The sequence below is a fragment of the Telmatherina bonti genome (assembly GCF_933228915.1).
Source record: "Telmatherina bonti genome assembly, chromosome: 13".
NCBI classification, from domain to species: domain Eukaryota; kingdom Metazoa; phylum Chordata; class Actinopteri; order Atheriniformes; family Telmatherinidae; genus Telmatherina; species Telmatherina bonti.
This window is the reverse complement of record NC_136611.1, coordinates 24,945,596-24,966,769: the sequence shown is the minus strand read 5'-3', so window position 1 is coordinate 24,966,769 and position 21,174 is coordinate 24,945,596. Positions and strand designations below refer to the sequence as shown.

General features: G+C 41.0%; 1 protein-coding gene across 1 annotated transcript in view; it reads left to right on the top strand.

The window, feature by feature from the left end:
• LOC306764850 (tetratricopeptide repeat protein 28-like) overlaps positions 1-21,174 on the top strand; it is a 121,013-nt gene that overhangs the window by 63,985 nt on the left and 35,854 nt on the right. Inside the window, exon 5 of the mRNA XM_079252134.1 lies at positions 17,829-18,336. Coding sequence (XP_079108260.1) covers positions 17,829-18,336 — 508 coding nt within the window. The remainder of the gene's footprint in view (positions 1-17,828; positions 18,337-21,174) is intronic.

Genomic DNA, 21,174 nt, shown 5'->3' with positions numbered 1-21,174 from the left:
CATGTAAAGCCTCATGCAGACTGAGTCAAGCTTCATAAGCATGCACTTCCTGTCTTATGTGTGTATGCAGTTGTGTGTGTGTGTGTGCTGTGCATTTTGCTGCAATGGAGGTGACGCAGCTTTGTGTCTCCCCCAGCGTTGGAAGGCTGTCAGAGAGATGAATGACTGCCGTTATATTGACTACTGCTCTCTGCTGCCTCCTCCTTCCCTCGTTCCTCAGTGCCCCATGCTCTACTTCTCCCTCCCTCCATCCTTCTACATCACCTCCACTTCCTTTCTTTTCTTCGCCTCTATTTTCACCCCATCCCCACCCCTCCGTTCCTCGTTCTTCTAATTTTTTTCTCCTCTCCATCTCCATCTTAGAGCGCATTCATTCCTTCTCCATTTTGTAGAATCTAATCGACCAAGCCATCATATTTTCTGTGAGAGATGCTTTTTTTTTTTAAAAAAAAAAAAAAGAAAAAGCTGACACAACGCACCATTAAAGGATTATTTACCATCATGGTCTTTGGCTTTACAAATTGACTCAGCAAAGCAAAATGCTGTATGGAGTCCTTGATTTACTTATTAAAGCATCAATACAAAAGCATCACAAGTCCGTCTGCCAATGCCACCTTAACAAGACCTTCATCCGAACACTGCACTGAATCTTACTGTTGCATTTGTCTTGAATATTACACCTTGTCCATCTTTTTCTTCCTTGCTGCTTCAATCATTGTCAATGCGGTGGGATAGATTAGACAACAAATAAGCTGTGACTTGTCACATGAGGCTCCTGCTCTTTCTGATGCACTGTTATGATGCACTGTATGATTATAGATGACAGCAACTCACACTTAACATCGTGCTCATCACGGGGAGGAGAGGCGCTCCTTGAGGATTCCTTTGCACCACGTGGCATCGAGCGTATCACAGACATTTTAGTCCATATGAAATTCAAATGTTTGATCGTTAATCTTGCCAAGAAGATGTAATGTCAAATGGGATAAGGGTTAAAGACAGAGTGTGCCAACCTGTCATATTTAGATAACAGGTAAGAGATGGGGGGGGAGCTTCCATTAAAGGGAATTTCATGCCAGTAGAAGCCAACACTCACACTTCCACTTGTGAGTGTGTTTTGAGTGCTCCCTCTGTAGTGTGCGCTTTCTGGAGAGCCTGCAAGTGGTCCGCAGAGGCTGGATAATGTGTTGTTTAAGTCTGTGTGATTAATTCATTATCTGATCACATCTGCATAATCTGTATTACACAGATGCTAAGTCATTTTCATGTAAATTCTGCCAGCGGGGGCAATCTCACAGTTATTCACAGGTGACCAAAAATGCATTGGGGTCCAGACTCGGGGCAGACCTCCCAGTTAAACATGGCACTCTCTGCTCCTCCTCTTCTCTGGCCTTAGTCCAGCCCAGCCCCTCATCTAGTATGGCCAGAGAGCCATTTAAAGCTCTGGAACTGCATCCCTTTACCCAGCCCGATCGATAGTGGAGCTGTCAGCAAGATGAATGGGGGCTTTAGGAAGTCCATTTTAATGAAGGAGAAGGAGCAATGGAAAGAGTGGTACTTGAAAAAGGTGGGAGCAGAAGGAGAAAGGAAGGTCCGCTTGAGGGAAATAGAAAAGAAGGAAGGAGTTGAGATAGAGGCAGTGTTTGTGTTTGTTGAAGATGTGTGTGTAAAATTATGTGTGCTGTGTAATAATGTCTACAGTGACAAAGCCTGGGAAGGGGGTGGATTGGCTTATTTAACTACAGAAAGAAATATTTCTAGCCCGGCAGTGTGAAATGGCTCCTATAGCTACAGTTACTTGTGAGCACAGAAACCTACATTAAAGGACTGAGGGGATTTCATCTGGCCTCCACACCAACACCACATCAAGTCCACTGGCTCATGAATCATGTCAGCACCTCTGTGGTAAAAAGACATTGTTTTGACAAGGGAAAGGCTACCAATCCAAATCAACTCCCCACACAGCTGCCCTCATCCTGCATAGTAGCTTGCGTCAACAGATTTGTGTACATTTGCATTTAAGAGACGTCCTCTTAACTTAGGAGTTTTTGGTTGTTGTTAGTTGTTTGTTTTCAACCTGTTTAGGATTCATTCTGAGCTGATAGCATTTGCCTCGTGTCAGTATGCAGAAAGAACTGCATGTTAATTGATGATTAGCAGCTGAGGTTAGAGGTTAGGCACAGCGGGTGATGTGGGCCAACAAACTTTAGCAGCACATGGACCTGCAGAACTTAATGGAAAAATGACAAGCCTCGATCACTTCGTACAGCTGAGGAAATTATTATGGATTAATTCATATGGCCTAATGCTTGCTTGTAATCAAGCCAGTCAACGTTGCCGGTAGCTTAGTAAAACCCCTGACATCCAGTTGAGATAAGTTGTATCTGGAAAGATATCCAATGATAAATGTTGTAGAGGAAGCAACATGTTTTCTTTTCTCTCCTCATGCTTAACACACATTATTTTCTTGTGCTGCAAGTTTCATAAAATATTATGAAGAATAAAATTGTGAGTTCAATTCAGTTTGTTATGTTTAATATGCAAATGAGACATGACCCTATTTGTAATGCATTGATTTGAATACATTTCCAATTAAAGCACATTTAAATGTATATTTTCAGACATTTTCTCCCCATTAATTTGAATGAGGGCAATTTGTGAAAGAAAAGAGGACAAGTTCCAAAAAAAACCCAGTTTCACTATGTCAAGGTGGGACTGCAAACTAATAAATATTGCATTAGCTTTCTTTTATTATACAGCAAAGAATAGTTTGGTTTTCTTCTCAATGGTTCCTGATATTATCCATTTAAAGTGATCCAAAAGTGAAAGCTAAATGATCAGATAGGTGAGTGTTTCATGTGATTATCCTTCCAGAGATGATTTATGAGTGAACATGTGTATAGTTGGCAGTTTTCTGAGACCTGCTATGAATCTGTTCTTGCTACTTTCCCCCAGTGTAATATATTTTAGTTGTTTTTTTTTCATTTCTCTTTCCAGCTGTCCCTGAAACAGGTTGCATTTAAAAAGGATGTCCCCTCCCTTCTGAGCTTTGCCTTTCTCAGATCTTTAAAGAATGAAGCCAGAGATGGGAACCCGATAAGCCTTCACCACTCCACCATCTGTAAAGTAGAGATGAGCTTGTCCGTAGAGATAAGGTGAAACTCAGATGGTGCAGTGGAGTTTTGGACATGTTCCATGTGTGTTTGGTGAAAGGTTTCTGTATTACAAGGGAACAAGGGGTCTCCCGTGGGGGAGAGGTCAGGGCAACTCCAAATGTTTGATGTTTGCGTTATATGCAGCTGCAACACACACTGGAATGCATTTTTGTTGAGTGAGGACATGGTAGTTTTTTGCAAGACTCCCAGTCATCCCTGACATCACGCCAAAAATGAGAATTATAGCTAAGTTTGGTCAGATTGAGCTTCCTAACAACTCCTGTTCCCTGAGATTTGCTCTCTTCTCATTTTGTCTCCCTCCACTCTCAGCTTTTGTCCAGAGTTACAGCAGTGTCAGCATTCTTGTCCTTGCGGCACACTATCCAGACCTTCCCCAGTCATTCTTGGACGGCAGCCCTGTGTCTGTATGAGGAGGTGGAATGTGTCTTTGTGCAAAGCCCTAAGAGAAAGCAATAAAATGGAGAGAAAATACGAGGCCCCAAGTGAGTGAAATGAAAGTACTCCATCTTTGGAGGGGATGGGATGGAGGCCTATGGGTCCTGCTCGTACTTGACCTTGCAGCACACATGGTATGGTCTCTAAATAACAGTCAAGGCAGACTGGCTACACAGTCTGGCCTCAGCAAGAAAACTCTTGAATGTGCTGTCTTAAACATAGAGAGGGACCAAGTGAAATCAAGATTGTAAAATATTTAGTGGAAGGCCCAGAGGTAAACACTGCACTGGTTCACTTCATTTCAGCCTCTCTCATTTTGAAGTTAGTAGCTTTTGCAGGAGCTGTCAGCAGATTTATTTGCAGCCACTGGTCTTTGCTTGTGGCAAGGTGTGACCATCTCAAGTTTAATCTGTTCTTCTGGGTTGCCGTGCACACACAAACACATTTACTTGGGTATGGTGCTATTTAGTGACTATGTTTTGGTTTCTAAATTGAATAAAGAATTAAGGCTAGTTAATCCATATACAGCATAAACCAACTACAAATCGTTTTATTTTCCCTGATTGAAACTTGATTGCTAATATTCTTTAACATGTAGTCTAATATATTTATTTGATTTTTTTGTTTGTTTTCAGCAGTGACAACTGTTTATTACTATTCTCAAGCTGCACAAAAGACAAACAAGCTCCTAGTGTCAAGTTTGGTTGTCAGTTAGACCACATTTTCATGAGACTTGTACGTTTCCAAGCATGATGGGCAAAAACTCCAACCCCATTACATTCCTTAGAGCAGCTAAGTGCTTTTATACCCTCCTACTTCAGGTAATTACCAGGAACAACCTATGGAATTGACATTACAAAGACTAAGAAGAATGTCCTCATATATAGAAAACAACCTGCAAATTACAACTTGAACAATGAAGATTATATTTTTATTATAAAGTAAAAAATAAATACTAAAAATATTTTTGCTAAAAAAATGCAAATACCAGTTTAAGTTGTCACTTACTAAGGCAGTGTGGTCTGCCCCCCCTCTGCAAACACCTTAACATTTTACTTTGTCCAGTATTTTCACAGAAAAATGTATTTATCTGCGTATTACGTGGAAGTCTGCAGATGTTTGATACACATCTGTATGGACTGGTCAACAGGAAAAGGTTATAGAACGCTAGGTTTCCATTACACCCAAGGTTAAAAATGAAGCTGACATTAGAACACGGTATTAACTAAAAGGGGTTTGGATAAATACGTATTTTTGCAGCTGGACGGAGAAATAACAATGTTGACGTATTTAAGTTGAACAATCTTAAAATCAAGTTGCACACTGAACAAAACATGTTGTTCTCATGCTTGAATTCAGAGGTGACTCTTACATGCATAAATTTTCTGCAAATTAGCCATAATTGGTTCATATTGTGCTTGGTATCAGACTTGCTTTTACAGGCTGCACACAGCTGTTTGTGTGTATTTGTGATTGTGAGGATGAAAAGAGTGTTTGCCCTGATCTGTGTGTGTGTGTGTGAGAGTGTGAGAGTGTGTGTGTGTGTGTGTGGGTGTGTGCGTAATGAGTTGGGCATCTGTGAATAAGTGCATGGGCACGTTCTTGACTTCATCGCCATTCAGAGAGGCTTAGCGTGATTAGAGCATTGTGATCCTCTGAAGAGTTAATGATGAGAGAAGCAGTAGCTCCACAGAGGCCAATCACGCACCAGCTTCTGACAGCATGCAGAGGCTTATCTTGCTCTATGAATTGTGTGTGTGTGTGTGTGTCTGACTTTGTGTGTGTTTGCGTGCAACTGTGTGTGCACAGCATGGGTTTTAATGTGTGGGAACATATATGATGGGATTTCAGCTATCATTTCTCACATGATAATGTTTGTTATCATTCACTGTACCCTGAACACCATTAGAATATGTATGATTCTTTTGTCCGGGTGTTTGACATTTGGAGGTTTATGGCCATACAAAGCGGCATCCATAATCATATAGCTTCATTATACCAGTGTCAGACAGAGATCCTGTACAGGAGGGGCTCTTGGATCCTTTGGGTCTAGTTCAGGGCTACACAACGCGCCGAAGAAGGCCGCTAGCAGTTTCCCCTTCCCCACTCTCCACGGGACTGACTGACAGGCTTAATGACACTGTCGAGGTTGCAGCATGTCTCCAACTCATTTTCGAATGTGATTGAAGTTCGCAGCGGGTAGCTTTTCATCAGTGCTGAGCAGACAAAAGGGACCTTTTCAGTGCTGCCTTTGTCTATTTGTGCAGTTTGAGTGTTTGCACATCTTTGCATGCAACTCTTAGGAGATGCACAAGAGAGAAATCACTTTGTGCTTCTTATCCAGACTGTGCAGGAATCTCCCAGAGATGATGAGTTTTGTAAGGACCTGTCTCAACTGAGCTATTTACTTGTTTATTGCGCACCACAAATAGACGCTTTGTCCTCCATGGTACAAGGAATATTTCATAATTAAGATTTTATGTCAGCGTCCGAATATCATTTTAACCAGGTTGCCTTTCCTCAGTTCGTAAGATATAAGAGAGCTAGACGAGACAATAAATTCAAATTAAAGATTGTCAGCGGTTTAAAGCATATAGGTATAAGTGAATAAGTATATGGAAAGTGTCATGCAAAGAATTTAGATTTGTTTATATTCCAGTGTAAATAGCTGTGTGTGCGTTGGCTATACTGCTCCGCTGACATGCCAAGCCATTTGCTCCTGCAGATGTGGGATGAGTCATATAATAGATGTTAGTGTTGGCAAGGCTTTACTTCTAACCGTCTCCTCCTTCCCACTCCTCCATTTCTGCCTCTCTTTTCTCTGCTTTCTTTTACTTTTATCTTCTGAACTGGTGAGCAGCATTTAGGACGTAGTTATGGCAGTAAATGTCACTACAGAGGTGTGTGGCTGATGTGTGGTTGCACCATCACTGCAGTGGGAAGTAGCCAGTCTAACAGACAAAATATCCACCTTGTTTTCCTATTACTCTTTACTGGTGGAAGAGAATCTCACTGGTGCATGTATGTGTGCTTTCAGTCTGCTGACACTCTTTAGCTCTTCCTTAGAAGTCGTCTCCCCCCCAACCTGGAGAACCATCTTTTAGCCTCAGCTCGTCATCAGTAGGGAGAGTTCAGCAGAGACAAGTATTCCTCCTGCGCTGGCAAATCCCCCGTCTTACATTGCGTGACCTGAGCACAACAAGCATTCCAGAAAAATCAGGCCTTCGAATTCCAACTCAGTCCCTGCAGAGTGTTTGGTAAACATATTTCCCGCTCCACTCTCTGTCTCTTTCCAACTCTGCCTCTTTATTCCCTAAACATTCGCTTCTCCCTGAAACTAACTCAATGTATCTTTCTCCATTAAGATGTGTTGCTCTCTCTCTCTCTTTTTTTTTTCCTTATGGTAATATCACAAAAACAGATGCATGTTTGTTTGTTTGTTTGTTTTGATGTGTATGCAGGGATAGTTGCTGAAACAGAAATCAGCTTTGAGCAAATGCACATCTCTGGCGACTTAATTGAGATGCCAACTTAAGTTGTGGGTGAAGGGCTGCTACATAAGCCAGTCACCCATCCACCCTGACTCCTATTCTGCCAGAGGCGAAAGATACAATCAGGGCCCCTGCTAGCAACTATTTACCCTCTCTGTCAGTCAAAGTCCTGTGGCGTGTGCTCACAGCTGGAGGCGTCACTGGCAGGTGGCCTTGCATGTCCCTGAAAACATGCCTTAAAAGCAGCGATTATTTCCAGATCATCCCTCCCCTGTCTCATCAGCACCACACTCCCCGTTCGAGCCAAGCACACCTTTCATCTCCCATCTGCCGTCGCCTTTCCTTCCCTTTCCGTCTGGTTCTTAGTGGGCCATACTACCTGCAGATGGACATCACCGCTACAGATCTATTGTATCGTCCTGGGAAATTTTAGACATATCTTATTCAACATTTCTGGTTTAGATTCCTGTGGCTTAGCACACGGAGACACACATTTAAAGGAAAAAAAAGAGGCACCGTCACACTGGGAGGCAGCGTTATCTCTTGGTACATGGGAAGAAATTTTTCTAGAATTTGGTTTCCGTTGTGTTGCGCGAAGAGAGCTTCCCATTGTCTTCAGTCTGTGTTGCAGTAGGAGGGGGTTTATGAAAAAACAACAACATGTTTTTCAGCATGTGTGTGCATGTGTATAATGTGTTTATGGATGTTTGTTACAGGCCAGTGCTAAAATCCTTTCTAGTCTTTATCAGGCAAACCAGCTTTGTCCACCTGCAGCTGAAGTATACTGCAGAGCCCAGTGGTGCTGAGCGCATGGCTTAAGTCATGGATAACTTGAAGGAGCCACAGTCTGTGGAGCAGTACGTTACAAAGGTGCTTTGGAGGGATAGTCCTGTCTTTTGATCCCACTAAGCGTGTGTGTTGATGCTGTGTTCTGAAGGCTGCCCAGGCCAAAGTAGCCACCCTCACCAGGCTTGTAATTACATTTTGGGAATAGGAGCATGGAGGGAGGAAGGGATTTAAATAGTTATAGAGCAGGGTCCTTAAACATTCTCAGCTATATGGCATTACTGATTTGTTTGGCTACTACTGCTGAGCATGATGACGAATGCCATTTTAAAGCCCGATTGATCTGGCTTTTTATCATACAGATAGTATGTGAGAGCTTGTTTTGATGGGCACGTTGGGAAATATTCAGCTGTAAATCGTACTACATCTACTCTGCTGAGATTTTATTGAAAGCTCATTTGAAGCTCACATTGTTCAACCACCCAAGCTGTAGAAAGCTTCAGCTGATCTCTGAAAGTGCCATGTTTTTTTTTTTGTCATTTTATTTACTGTCTTCTCATGAGGATACCATTTACTCTGGATCAGCCTTTGTATTTGAGGACCCTGCATCCTAAACTTCAAGACGGGGTTTTTATTAATAAACTTCAGAATAAACATGTAAAATCATTTTCCTAAGGTCAATCATATGTTCCCTTGAAAATATCAATTTTCAGTATGGTGACACATAAACTGCTTGCCAAAGACTCCATACGATACATAACTTAATGTTTTGGGATGTTTGATAAATTGTAGGCTTTAATAATTGAACCAAAATAAAGTAACTAAGTAAGTAAGTAAATAACTGTCATATATCAGCACAACACGTTCTTGTTAATTATTACATCTGCAAAAATGTTGAAAGCCATGATGTTTTTTTGTTCTTTTTTACCTTTTAAATTGAAGCAAATTTTGTCTATTAAGACTAAAACCCAAGTTTGTAATGGACAGGAATTGGAAGAAAGCTTATGCATCAGGGTCACTAATCCAGTCCAGTGTACTAATCAATGTTGTTTATATCGTTACTTGGCACTTAGATTCAGTGATTCTTCTTGCTTAAGGTTCTTTTTATGTCTCTTTTCCAGTCTACAAACCTTCCTTTCCCCACCTGATTTGACCATTTTTAATTTTCTTTAACTTGCTTTTTAATCCAACTAAATAAAAGATAATCATGTAATATCAGTCACAGGCGCAAATACTAAAACCGACAATCCCAACCTGCCTTTCGGTGTCATGGTCACCTCTGCTTCTTTCTTCTTTCTTTTCTTCTTTCTGTTTTTTAACAGGTAAATTTAATTGACTTGCTTCGGTATGTTTGGGTTCATTCAGCAGCTAGGTGCCTTTGCTGAGGAGTCAGTGTTCAGTGTTTTTATCATAGTGGTTGTGTTGACAGCAGCTGCTTGCTGGTGCTGGAAACAGGTGTGATGAGAGAAGCTTTAAGAGATGAAAGGAGATAAAAAGCTTTGTTTTCCATCGTGAATGGCAGCTTTAACATCTTAACATGATCCACTGATTTTAGTGAGCTTAAGTGTCTTGATAGAAATTTGATGTGACTCTTTTCACTCATAAGCAGCATTATCTATTACTGTCACATCATGGCACACAGGTTGATCATGTTAAGTAAGAACATTTTCATTGTATTTAATCTTAAAAAAAAAAAAAAGAAGAAGAAGCAGGTGGGAGTTCAGAAAGCCATCTTGAAGATGTGCATGCCACAACAACAACAGTTTCCAAACATAAAAAGAAAACCTGAGGAGGTAAACTTAGACTATTGATTTAAACACAGGATAACGCCAAATTACAAGGTCTTGTCATCTTCAAACACTGATTTAGATGGCTCTCATTTTTTTTATATCATGAGAGAAAAACACTTAAAAACAAAAGAAGTCTATTTCACAGAAATCTGATGTGGTCTAAGCCCATTAGGCATGAGATGGTTTTCGCTGCAGATGGGTTGAGGAGAGATGCACAAAAGCTCTTTCTCCCTGCGCCGAGAAAGCTGTGAAGTGGGGAAAGCCTGGACATTTGGTTGTCACTCTTCATTTCATTCATTGTGTCAAACTGCTCCAGGCACCAACTCTGGCCATCTTGTATTGATCTGAGTCCTCAGGCCTTAACCCACGTGTTCCCTTACATCTCCTCCTCTTCGTCCCTTTTTCTTTTCCCTTCTTCTTTCCTCCCCTTTTTTATGTACCATTAAAAGATTAAGCTCTGTCTTTCAAGCCTGAACTGTCCAGCTGTGTGGTCTGACAAGACCTCCCACCTTTCAGCTTCCAAAATGCCCGATAATAACCCTGGACTTCTGCGTGGATTGACTGTCCAGCATCCCGCTGAATGCTCTGGCGTGCAAGTGTGGGCTTCCAAGCTATTTTTGGCACTGTATCCTCAGACACTGCAGGAAACCATAATAATAGCTAATTAGCTTTTAATAAATAGATTTTAAATAGGAAGCATCGTCAGATGTTTGGTTGATTTTAAATTCTATATATGCTGCTGATTGCCCCTGCAGTTTGGGTTTTCTTTGTAAAGGTGTTTGACAGGAGAGGAGCCAATGGAAGGAGGATGACTCATTGCAAAAGGCCAGAAGTTGGGACTTAAACCCGAGCTACCTGTATTGAGGAGCTCAAGTCTCAACTTCATCACTTCACTTCAGTCAGTTTTCGTTTACAATCAGCAGCGCATTGCTCCACACTATTATTAGCATTAAGGAAGGAGTTTTTCCCTTTGCCCCTTGCTTGGGGCTTTGCAAAGTGGCAAACCTTGATCTATACCTCAGCACCCCTCCTCAAATGACTTTCAAACACCACTGTGATTTCCCTTTCTGTCACCACAAGGTCTCTTAAGAATTGATTCCCTCCACCAGCAGGCATCACACAGCTCTGCCTGTAGAGATTTGACTTTAGTACAGAAATAAACAGCAGTGCCGTGCAAGCCTTCAAGGCTTTGCTCTGATTTAGAGTACATTAAGATTCATTCACAGTGCCCCACTTCCCCCGTGTGCCACCTCTTCAATTTCCTCCTCAAGCAGACTTTAGATTCATGTGTTTATATCAGAAGGCAGGAGGTGTGTTTTTGCATTTGAACAATGCTGACATCCTGTCACAAGGGACAGACAGTGTATGGTAGGGACGGCGGGGGCTGGGATGCTCAGCTGCTCTGCCCCCTCCCTTTCTTTTCCTGTCTTAACATTAGGCCATTTCTTTAAACACTGTTTTGTCTAGCACATTGTCAGAGAAGGAGCTCGAAATATCAAACCTCTGCACCACATAAAGGGAGTAGTCAAATTCTCCAGCAACACCAGTGGAGACTGTCAGGTTCAATTTCTCTCTGCGCCTCTTGTGCTTCTTCCTTTCAGCTGCCAGTTTGCCACCAACAACTCATGCAATGTGCCCCCCCCCGCCCGCTAAATAAAGAAGGAAAAAAAATCACAGTCTAGACAAGTGATGTCCTCATGCACAAATGCAGGCACCTGGCAGCACAAAGAACAAAACGCTCACATGTCTGTGTATATGGACATCTGAATTACTGCTTACTATATTAGGATCTAAAAGGCATTGCCAGAGCTGTGGTTAGTTTCATTAGTCCAGCTAATGTGATGCTGTATGGATATTAATGTAGCTGCACGCTCATTTCTGAGAGCACAGTAAGTGTAGTTGTGTGAGTGTGGGACCAAAAGTGCAGAAGCTGTAACCAGTGTTCTCGTCTGTGCCTTGACCTTTAGTGACAATCAATCCTTTGTGAACTTGTTCTGTCAAGGCTAAAGGAATTATCAAGCTGCAGGCCCCGTGGCGTCATTTATCTGCAAGCTCCAGGTTACAAAGGTCATGGAGGAACAAGTGGCTCCACTGGTATTTCATCACAGTTAATATATTAGATTAGCTCTCATGGTAGATTGAAGAAAACTGCTTTTTTTGTTTTTGTTTTCTTATGAAACAAACAAAAACTGTTTCTATTTAAAACATTTCTGTTAAAAACCGAAACTGTCTGCAATGCTGAGTTTGGCTGGTGGCAAATATAGCAGCCACATTGGACCGTTTCAGATCTAGTGTGCTGATATTGTGATGTGACTAAACATGGTACACACCAACCAGTGAAGACCTTCTGTCATGTTGGAGACCAAAATTCCTGCAGCTCCAGATTGCTTTGTGAAGCTAAGCTGGCCAATTTGGCATGATCTTGCAAACCAGTGCTGATTTAAGAGGCCAGTTCTGTGGATGAGCTAAAAATCAGAGTACACCTACTAACACAGGTGAGACTAGTTTATTAAAATGACCACCAGACCAATCTGCCAAGACCATTTAGTATCCAGACTATACAACATAAAAATCCATAAGTTTTTCTTTCCCATATCCCAACTCCCTTCTTTAGTAGTTCTTCCGTAGTAGTACTTATAAAAAAAATAAATAAAAAACTGTACCAAATAAATAAATTAAATAAAAATGAATGAATAAATAAATAAACAAACAAATAAATAAAGCTATAATAGGGTTTGGGCCCAACAAAAACTGAGTGTTTTTTTTGGTTTAGGGTTAAATTAAGGGTTTATTTTGGCTTTATTTTAAAATTAAACATTTCTTTATGATTAAAAAAAAAATGATAGTGAAAAAAAATATGTTCCTAAACACATTATGGGAACACAAAATGCTTTATTTGCAAGCGCTGCCTTCTATGACCAAGCGATTTGTGATTATTGGAAAGTTTTGGGTGAGTCTATGTAACATGTACTGTATGCAAATCAGTGTAATGTGCTCTGAAGCAATGGAAGCACAGCTGTGTGTGTCCATGTTTGCCTGCATGTGTGTGTGGAGGAGAGCAATCAGGCACAGCTGTACCTGCCCTCGCATGGCAGAACACAGCATTTGCCAGCTTAAAAAAGCAGAAGGTTTTGATATGGTAGACAGGCAGTCATTTGGCTGCTCTAATGGTGGCTCCCATGGGGTCCATATCTCTGTGCAAACACTAAGCGAGGACAGAGAATGGAGTAGACACCCATAAAACCATACGGATATTTAATCATAACCATCCCTGCCCCCAGCTTACACACCAACATCACCTGTGTATAAACTCCAATTTTGCTCTGATTTATTCAGGTGTGGACCTGCATTTTATGGTTCCACAGTTCTGCAGACATAGCATCTCATAACAGAGTATCTTCAAAGTTTCCTTCACTCCTTCACTAACTAGTGTGTTCAGATGTCGCTGATTATAGCGGAGATGTTTTGTTTTAGTCTGATGTGAATGCATTGCTTCAGGTGAACGCAGATCTGAAGACATTCCTACCTTTGGGATGTCTCCAGTACTCTCTTCTCTCACTTCTCAAAGACAGTTCTTCCTGTAGCCTTTTATGTTGTTGCATCCCCCAACTCCACTCCTCCCACTCACCCTTCTCCCACTGGAATGGGGTTTTCTTCCCTGTCAGCCTGCCCCTGTTCCTGCCTGAGCCTGGCTTGTTAGAGGAGACAGTGGTGCGTGGTCCTTTTCACCTTTCATCCACAATGCCTTTTAATTAGACCACTGTTCCTGTGTGCATGTTTACAGTGGAAAACACTGGTGTGTTCATATCATACACACATTTGCAGCACTAGGAGAGGATTTTTAGTCGCAACAACCATGTTTTTGAAATGATTAGTATTACACTGGCTTGTTTTTTTCTTTAATGGTGAACCAAGGCATTTAATAGTGGAGGATAGAAAATATGACACTAAAAACTGAGTGATGCTTGCTTCTTCTTTTAAATATGTGGGTCTAGTTTTTAGACCCTTATGGGTATTTTTTTTTTCTTAATAAAGATAATATTTGTGTTTCATTAGTATTCAGACCCATCATGTAATATTTTTTTTTAAATCACCCTTGGCATATTTCCTTTCAGAGTTTCTTCCATTCTTCTTTGCAGAAACTCAGCTTAAAATCAGTCGATGGGTAGCATCAGTTTCAAAGCCATTTGCAGCTCTCTCCAGAGATACTCCTCTGTGTGCAGTTTGCCTTGTCAAAGACTTTAGCTGGGCAAACAGATCTAGGAGTCTGCTGGTGGTTACAGACTTATACCATTTTCAAATGAGACAGGCTGTTGTACTTATTGTGTTCCTACAGCGCAGTGCAGGCATCTTTTTATCTATCTTCACCTTAGGTGCTTTACTTGACCCAATGGCTTTGGTTCCTCTCAGAAATATTGCATCAGCTATAAGTCTTTTTACAGATAGGCATGTTCCTTTCCTGATTGGCTTTATTTTATTTTCATTTTTACTTTTATTAAAGTATTCATTCATTCATAAAGTATACACAAGGATATAGACGTTTCACGGCTGGGATATACTTGCTGCTGGCAAGACGTCCATCTATAAATCTATATCATGTTAACACATACACTGAGAACACATAGGCGCCATGATACATACGAGGATGCGTTGCCAGCAGTAAATATATCCCAGGCCTTAGAATCATCTTAAGGATCAATGGTAGAAGTAGGATGCAGCCGCATGTGTAACCTCAACTTGATATTTTACTCATATTTATTCATACTGTCAGTTTTTTCAGTTTGGATTATTTGTGTTGTCAGGTAGGTAAGGTTTAATACAAAAGCCTGAAAGCTAAACATCTGTATGGGTTCATGGAGCAGCGAGGTTGTTCTCACCTATTTAGTGAGAGAGTAAAACCTGCTCACATCCCCTCTTCCAAGAGAGAGATATCCCCCCCCTTTCCCATATAATCCCATTAACAGCACTTTACTGAAGTGAGGTCTACGCTACGCTGTGCTCCTGTGGCGTGCTGTTTGGACAGAGGGTGAAACCCCGGGTGTTTTAACACCTTACATCTCCCAGCCGTCACACATTCTTTCATCGTCTATCTCTTAATTATTGTTTTATGAGAAATCTCACCTCAGTTTTCCCATGATGTGACTGTGCATATTTTATGTATGATACAGCTTTTATTCTTTTTTGTACAATTGCTTTTCACTGTGTTTGCCAGCTTTCTATTATTATTATTATTATTATTATTATTATTATTATTATTATTATTATTATTATTATTATTATCATCATCATCATTATATCACCTCAATTGTCAGGGACTTGCCAGATCCTCCAGAACCAAGCCCACCTCTATAACTACTAGGCAAAAGATCTCTCCATTCAGAAAGATGTTTCACTCCACACCCATGTTATGAGCTGTTCAGTGCCTTTTCCATAAGTTGAACCATAATCCTCCCACTATGATCTCCATGACAACCAGGCTTGTCCCATAATCTGAGCCACTCTATGATGATAGCCTTGGTTGTTTGGAGTACCTCAGACCTCAAAGGTCCGATGTGAAATGAGGAGGATTTTCAAAGGTATAGTCACACAGCTGCAAGGCGAGGCATAACCACAAAGCGGTGAAGCTGTGGGCAGCACTCCTCTGTTCAGGGGTAAGAAATAAAACACACACCAGGGGCTCAGAGTCACAGAACTCACACAGAACCACGAAGCTCTGGCATGAAGAGGAGCTCTACTGCATGACATAAGGGGCTAATTATGCTAAGTATAATGTATTACCTTCAGCATGTGCTACGAAAGCAGCAATTTATCCACTGTGCTACGGAATAAAAACATGCTTAGATCAGGATGATGGAGAAACATTAACAAGGAATTTTAAACCTTTTTTTTTTTTTTTATTATTAAAGAAACAGAATGAAGCATTTCTGATTAACATGTCATCTCAACCCTCCTTCTCTTTTTCTCTTCTCTCTTAGCCAGAACTAATTTACCTTTCATTACCAGACCCTTGGTCCTAAATGTGTAAGATTATAACAGCTAGCAGATACCGACAGTTTATGGGATTAATCAAATAGGAAAAGGGCTGGAACCGGAAAAGGGATGGACATTCAGATCTGACTCTGCAGATGAACCGAGAGGAGTGGGTGTGTGTTAAGTAGGAGGAGTAAGAATCAAGAAGGAAGACAGATTAGTCATAAATTAGAATGAAGTCACTTTGGCAGAAATTTTACATTTTGTTGAAATTCTGTGACATTGGTTGGGAGTCAAAATGACTAGTGGTAGGGATGAAGAGTAGTCACCTCGGCACTGCCAGAGACATACATATGGTCCTGGTCTCCATCCCTAAGCCAAACACAGTGCATCTTCTGTTACTGGCATGGTTGGCTCCTCATTATCTGCCTATCTTGGCTCCCATCTGAGGCAAAACTGCAGCGTTGCAGTTTCACTTTAAAGGGACACTGATCACAAGAGCAACTCATCTCAACTGGAGAATGATTGCACCCTCCCCTTCACATTTCTCCCATCTCCCACTGTGTTTGGTTGAAGACAGACACAGATGAGGAATCTTCTCTGTTTTCTGCTCAGAAAAGTGCAAGTCTGAATTGGAGAGATGGAGCGAAGCTTCAAAAGGCACATGTAATTGAGCAGCTCTAGATAGGCTATCTGGGAACATGAAACAGCAACAGTTGTGACGGAGGGTAATTGCCTCCCCAGGCTCATATAATGCCTTGTCGAGTCTTTAAACTTCAGCAAACTGCTGGAAGTCCTTTTGTCAGCAGGTAATTGGTTCCAGGCATAAGGAACGGTGAGAAATGAGGAAGAGATACGTTTGTATGTGTTTGTACATTCAGAAAAGATGGCTGGAATTAAAAGAGAGGGAGAGAGAGAGAGTTTGTCTTTACAGGTGTTGAGAGTGTCCAAACATACAGATTTTGTCTTAACAATGTCCTTTAATTTTTATATTTCAGAGAGTTCAAAGTAAAGTGTTGCGAGAGAATAATAAACATACCTGCTGTTTACTGGCATATTTGGTTCATTTTTCTATACATGCGTTTTGCATAATAATATTAAACGTGCAAATTTCAAGAAGGCAGCGCTGACGTTTCCTCTTCAAGCTGATGCAAAATAATGCGGGAAAGTTTTAGACCATGTGGCCCTGAAAAGTGCTGTCATAAACATCTTACAGCTGCAGAAGTTCTTCCCACACCATGCTGACTTTTGGCTTTCACAGCCTCCAAGCAAAGCAAGAAGGGTACTACTGTGGCCTTCGTTGTCAGGGAATCTGTCCTCTATGCTGGCCTGCATCCAACCCCCTTCCTGCCTAGAGGATGAAGAGAAAGACCTCCGGAAGGATATGCTTTATTAGTTGGCCCTGCATGATTAATTGAACATCTGTTCGCGCAATGACAACTGACCCCAATTCCCAAATGTTTATCCTCTGTATATACAGTTAATAAGCCTGCAGTGAATGTGTCACATAAGAGGTCAAGACTGCATTTTGCAAGCTCTTTCCATGTCAATATACCCCCCCCTCTCAATTTGCACATCTTGTCAGTGCTCTCAGTGGCTTTTTTTCATAGGTGGACCCTGGTTGTGAAAATGGTAGATTGAGCTGATGAAAACACACAGATTGTTCTGAATGTTTTAGCTTGTCAGCAGTCAGTTGGCTCCCCACAGACCTGGTGTGAAGCTAAAACCTCCCCTCTCTTCCTCCTGATTAGCCGAGTCTTTGTTCAGGCGGCGGTGGCATGCCATGAGGTGTGATTGCACTGGGCAAAGGCACAGCTCTAAAACAAGCCTGCTGCTGTGCTGATCTGCATCACACTTTACCCCCTCCCTGCTAAGCATTGACAAAATCAAATCAGGTTTTGTTTGTTGTTTGGTCTTTGAGCATAAAGCGTCCTAGGAGACTTAAGAATTTAGATTTTTTTTCTTCTTATTTTCATTCGATGCACACCTCTTCTGGGAAAGGGACATTTCAGCGTGGGTTGAGAGTCTGTGATGCACATCTAACAAAATGACTTGCTGTTGATGGAATGCGGGTATAATTAGTGGGAATTTTTCAGATTTCTTTTCATTTGCCTGCACTATATCACCTTGCAGTTTTTCTTACTTATTGACCGCCCTTCTCTCTTTCTGTCTTTCAACAGGCTGCTTCAATGGCACTGAGCAGTTTGGGCCATGTTTATACAGCCATAGGGGACTATCCAAATGCCCTTGCCAGCCACAAGCAGTGTGTCCTGTTGGCCAAGCAGTCCAAGGATCAGCTGTCTGAGGCACGCGAACTGGGAAACATGGGGGCAGTCTACATCGCCATGGGAGACTTTGATAATGCGGTTCAATGTCATGAGCAACATCTAGGCATTGCCAAGGCCTTGGAAAATAAACGAGAGGAAGCCCGGGCATATAGTAACCTGGGCAGTGCCTACCACTACCACCGTAACTTTGACAAGGCCATGTCCTACCATACTCATGTTCTGGAGCTTGCTCAGGAGCTGGAGGAAAGGTCCATTGAAATGAGAGCCTATGCTGGACTGGGTCATGCTGCCCGCTGTATGCAGGACCTGGAGAGGGCCAAGCAGTACCATGAACAGCAACTGTCTATAGCTGAAGGATTGAAGGATAGAGCTGCAGAGGGAAGGGCTTCCTCCAATTTGGGTATGTAAGCAAAATAACAAGTTCTGTTGTAATTTTTAACATCTACACAAGGGGTGGGAGAAAGATGCATTGTGACATGTACGTGGACAATTTGGAATTGATTTAGGCTACAGATGTTGAAAAATATATTTTCAATTAATTAATAGCACATTGTTGACTAACATAAAAGGCTGACCTCAAAAATGTGGAAGTTTGGCGCATGCACATGATTCTGCAGCATGCACTTTAACAGACATCTGACAAGCAGTTGCTGCATTAATACCTGACAGCAAGGATATAATACAGCTCCATGATTTGCTCTTAAGTGGTGAAAACAGAAGTTAATTGATCTATTTTTTCATTTAGATCTTTTTAAAGTTTGATAGATGGAGTTTTCCTCTTTGATGTTTGTCAAGATATATATGAAAAACTGTTACATGTTTCCATTTGGAAAGTAGAAGTAATCAGGTAGTCATACAGGGTTAAAAAAGATGCCTCAATAAAAATGTTCTAATCAAATTATGGGCATCTGAATTCTGAATCTTAATCAAATTTAATCATGATTAACCCTAATGCACATATTTTTTAAAAATGTTTTCAGTAGATCATTTGCTCCCTATGGTAACATGCAATATGTTAAATAAATAGACCATATATGAAAGATGAATGGAGCCTCCAGCGGTTAAAAGTGAAACCAATGCAAAAGTGCATTAAACTGCAGTTCCCCCCTCATCCACTACCATTTTAAAAAGACCAACTTCACGGCAGAAATAAACATGTTTACAGCCTGGTTCAAAAATCCATTTTTGGTTTATAGGTCAGGTTTACCTTCATGACAACTGTGGAGGGGAGTCAATTTTTTTCTAACTCGCCCGTTTAAAAGTAATTTGATCTCGAAATTCAGCATATTTAGGGGCATGTCCTTTTGATTGACAGGTACTCGATCTCCCATTTCACGTAAGAAGAACGTTGAACAACCGCTGTTTTTAGCCGGTTAACAATGTGACTTAGCTTTAGCTTGCTTACCTCTGTTAGCTGGTTAGCTCCTGTTATCTCCAGGTTAGCTCGGTAAGCTCTTGGCTACAGAAAGCTTAGAGTTCACTCGATGTCAATCATCCACCATGATGCTCACAGCCCCCCCCCCTCACAGCCCCCCTAACCCAAGGAACCGCCCACTGAACTTCAATTCAGCTCTTCAGAAACCTATGGGTGACGTCACAGAGGCTCCATCCATCTTTTTATGTACAATCTATGGTTAAATAATAGGTCATTATACAGTTCATTTAGAAATAGGTGGGTAGTATAAAATCTGTTTATCCATTGGCTGTACCTACTTTATTTCTGCAGAGGGTTACTGGGTGATAGCTCATGATCTGGGGCATCAGGTAAGGGTCATGGGTCTACATGGGTCATTAGTTATTCCCAATACTTGAAACTTTCAATTTAATCCCAAACACTCTTGTTTTAAAAATAGCAATGTTTATTTGTTTATAAGATGGGGGTTAGTGCATGATATTGGAGGGTAGGTATCAGCCAGTGGCCTCACCGTGTAATGACGCTTGAAAACTTTAAAGATTAGACAGGGACATTATTTAAATAGTTTACAACCGATGAATTTGACTTCCAAACTAAATAGATTTCACATAAATGTTGACCAGAATACAGTGTTGACTCTACAAAAAGTAAAAGAGGAAATGCATAGTGACATCATAATGTCCCGCAAAAACACTTTTACTGGCGACTTTGACTCAAAATTGAAAGCATGTTACAGTTTAGTTTTACTGATCTGACATTTTACAGAATCATTCAACGATATCTATGTTATAAATTTGGCTGAGCAGTGATTGGCTTTGGGGGTTGAATTTTTTTTCCATTTTGTAAAATAAATGGACATTTCACATTAGATAATAAGAAATCAAAGTTCAGTTTTATGTTCAGTTATTGCTTTCAATAGAGTTAACAAATAGTTTTAGTTGATGCTAATGAGCAGTGACCACCCTTCCAGCCACACAGGACTAATTCAACACCCTTTATATGGGCAATTAGTGGGATCTGATTATGAATTATGATTTAAACACTGCAGGTAAAACTGCTAACAGAACTTGTTGGACTGTGCATGCATGTCTTTTATTTATCTTTGACCACAGCCACTGAAAACTGTGTAAAAGTCAGAACCAGTCAGAGATACAAGAAAACATCTGGTTGTTGGAAAGGAAGAGATCTTGGTGATTGGAAGTGTTAAATCTTATTTGTGCTGAAACACAAGAGTTAAACTGAAAGTTTAGCTCCATTAGACCTTGTGTACTGAGGTGATACAGGGATATGTTGATCATACTTCAAATGCAAGGTCCAGCTCGTTCCTTTATTGTTTTGGTGTACAGCATGAGAGCCGCTATTTCCTGCTAGAGTTTTAAGCTTGCCCTCAGCTACATTCCTCTTAATTTAAAATGCACTATCCCTATTTTGATATTATTAATGGTCAGTAAGACCTGAATGTTTCTGCTTCTTTTGATCTGCGGCCATCAGAACTAATGCAGCATGTACTGATGATAAACTGTAATATTATTTACATTAAACTCTGCAGAGGACGCTGAAGATAGTGGAGAAAAACCAGAAATATTGTCATAAAATACCATCATATAGCAAATACTGATTTGCACTTCATAAAATGTACATTTTGTCATGACAAATTTCTAAAAATAAATATGCCAAGTGAAATGTTGTATGAAGATGAATTAAAATATGAATATCCATCCATCCATCCATCCATCTTCTGCCGCTTATCCGGGGTCAGGTCGCGGGGGCAGCAGCCTAAGCAGGGAAGCCCAGACTTCCCTCTCCCCAGCCACATTTGCCAAC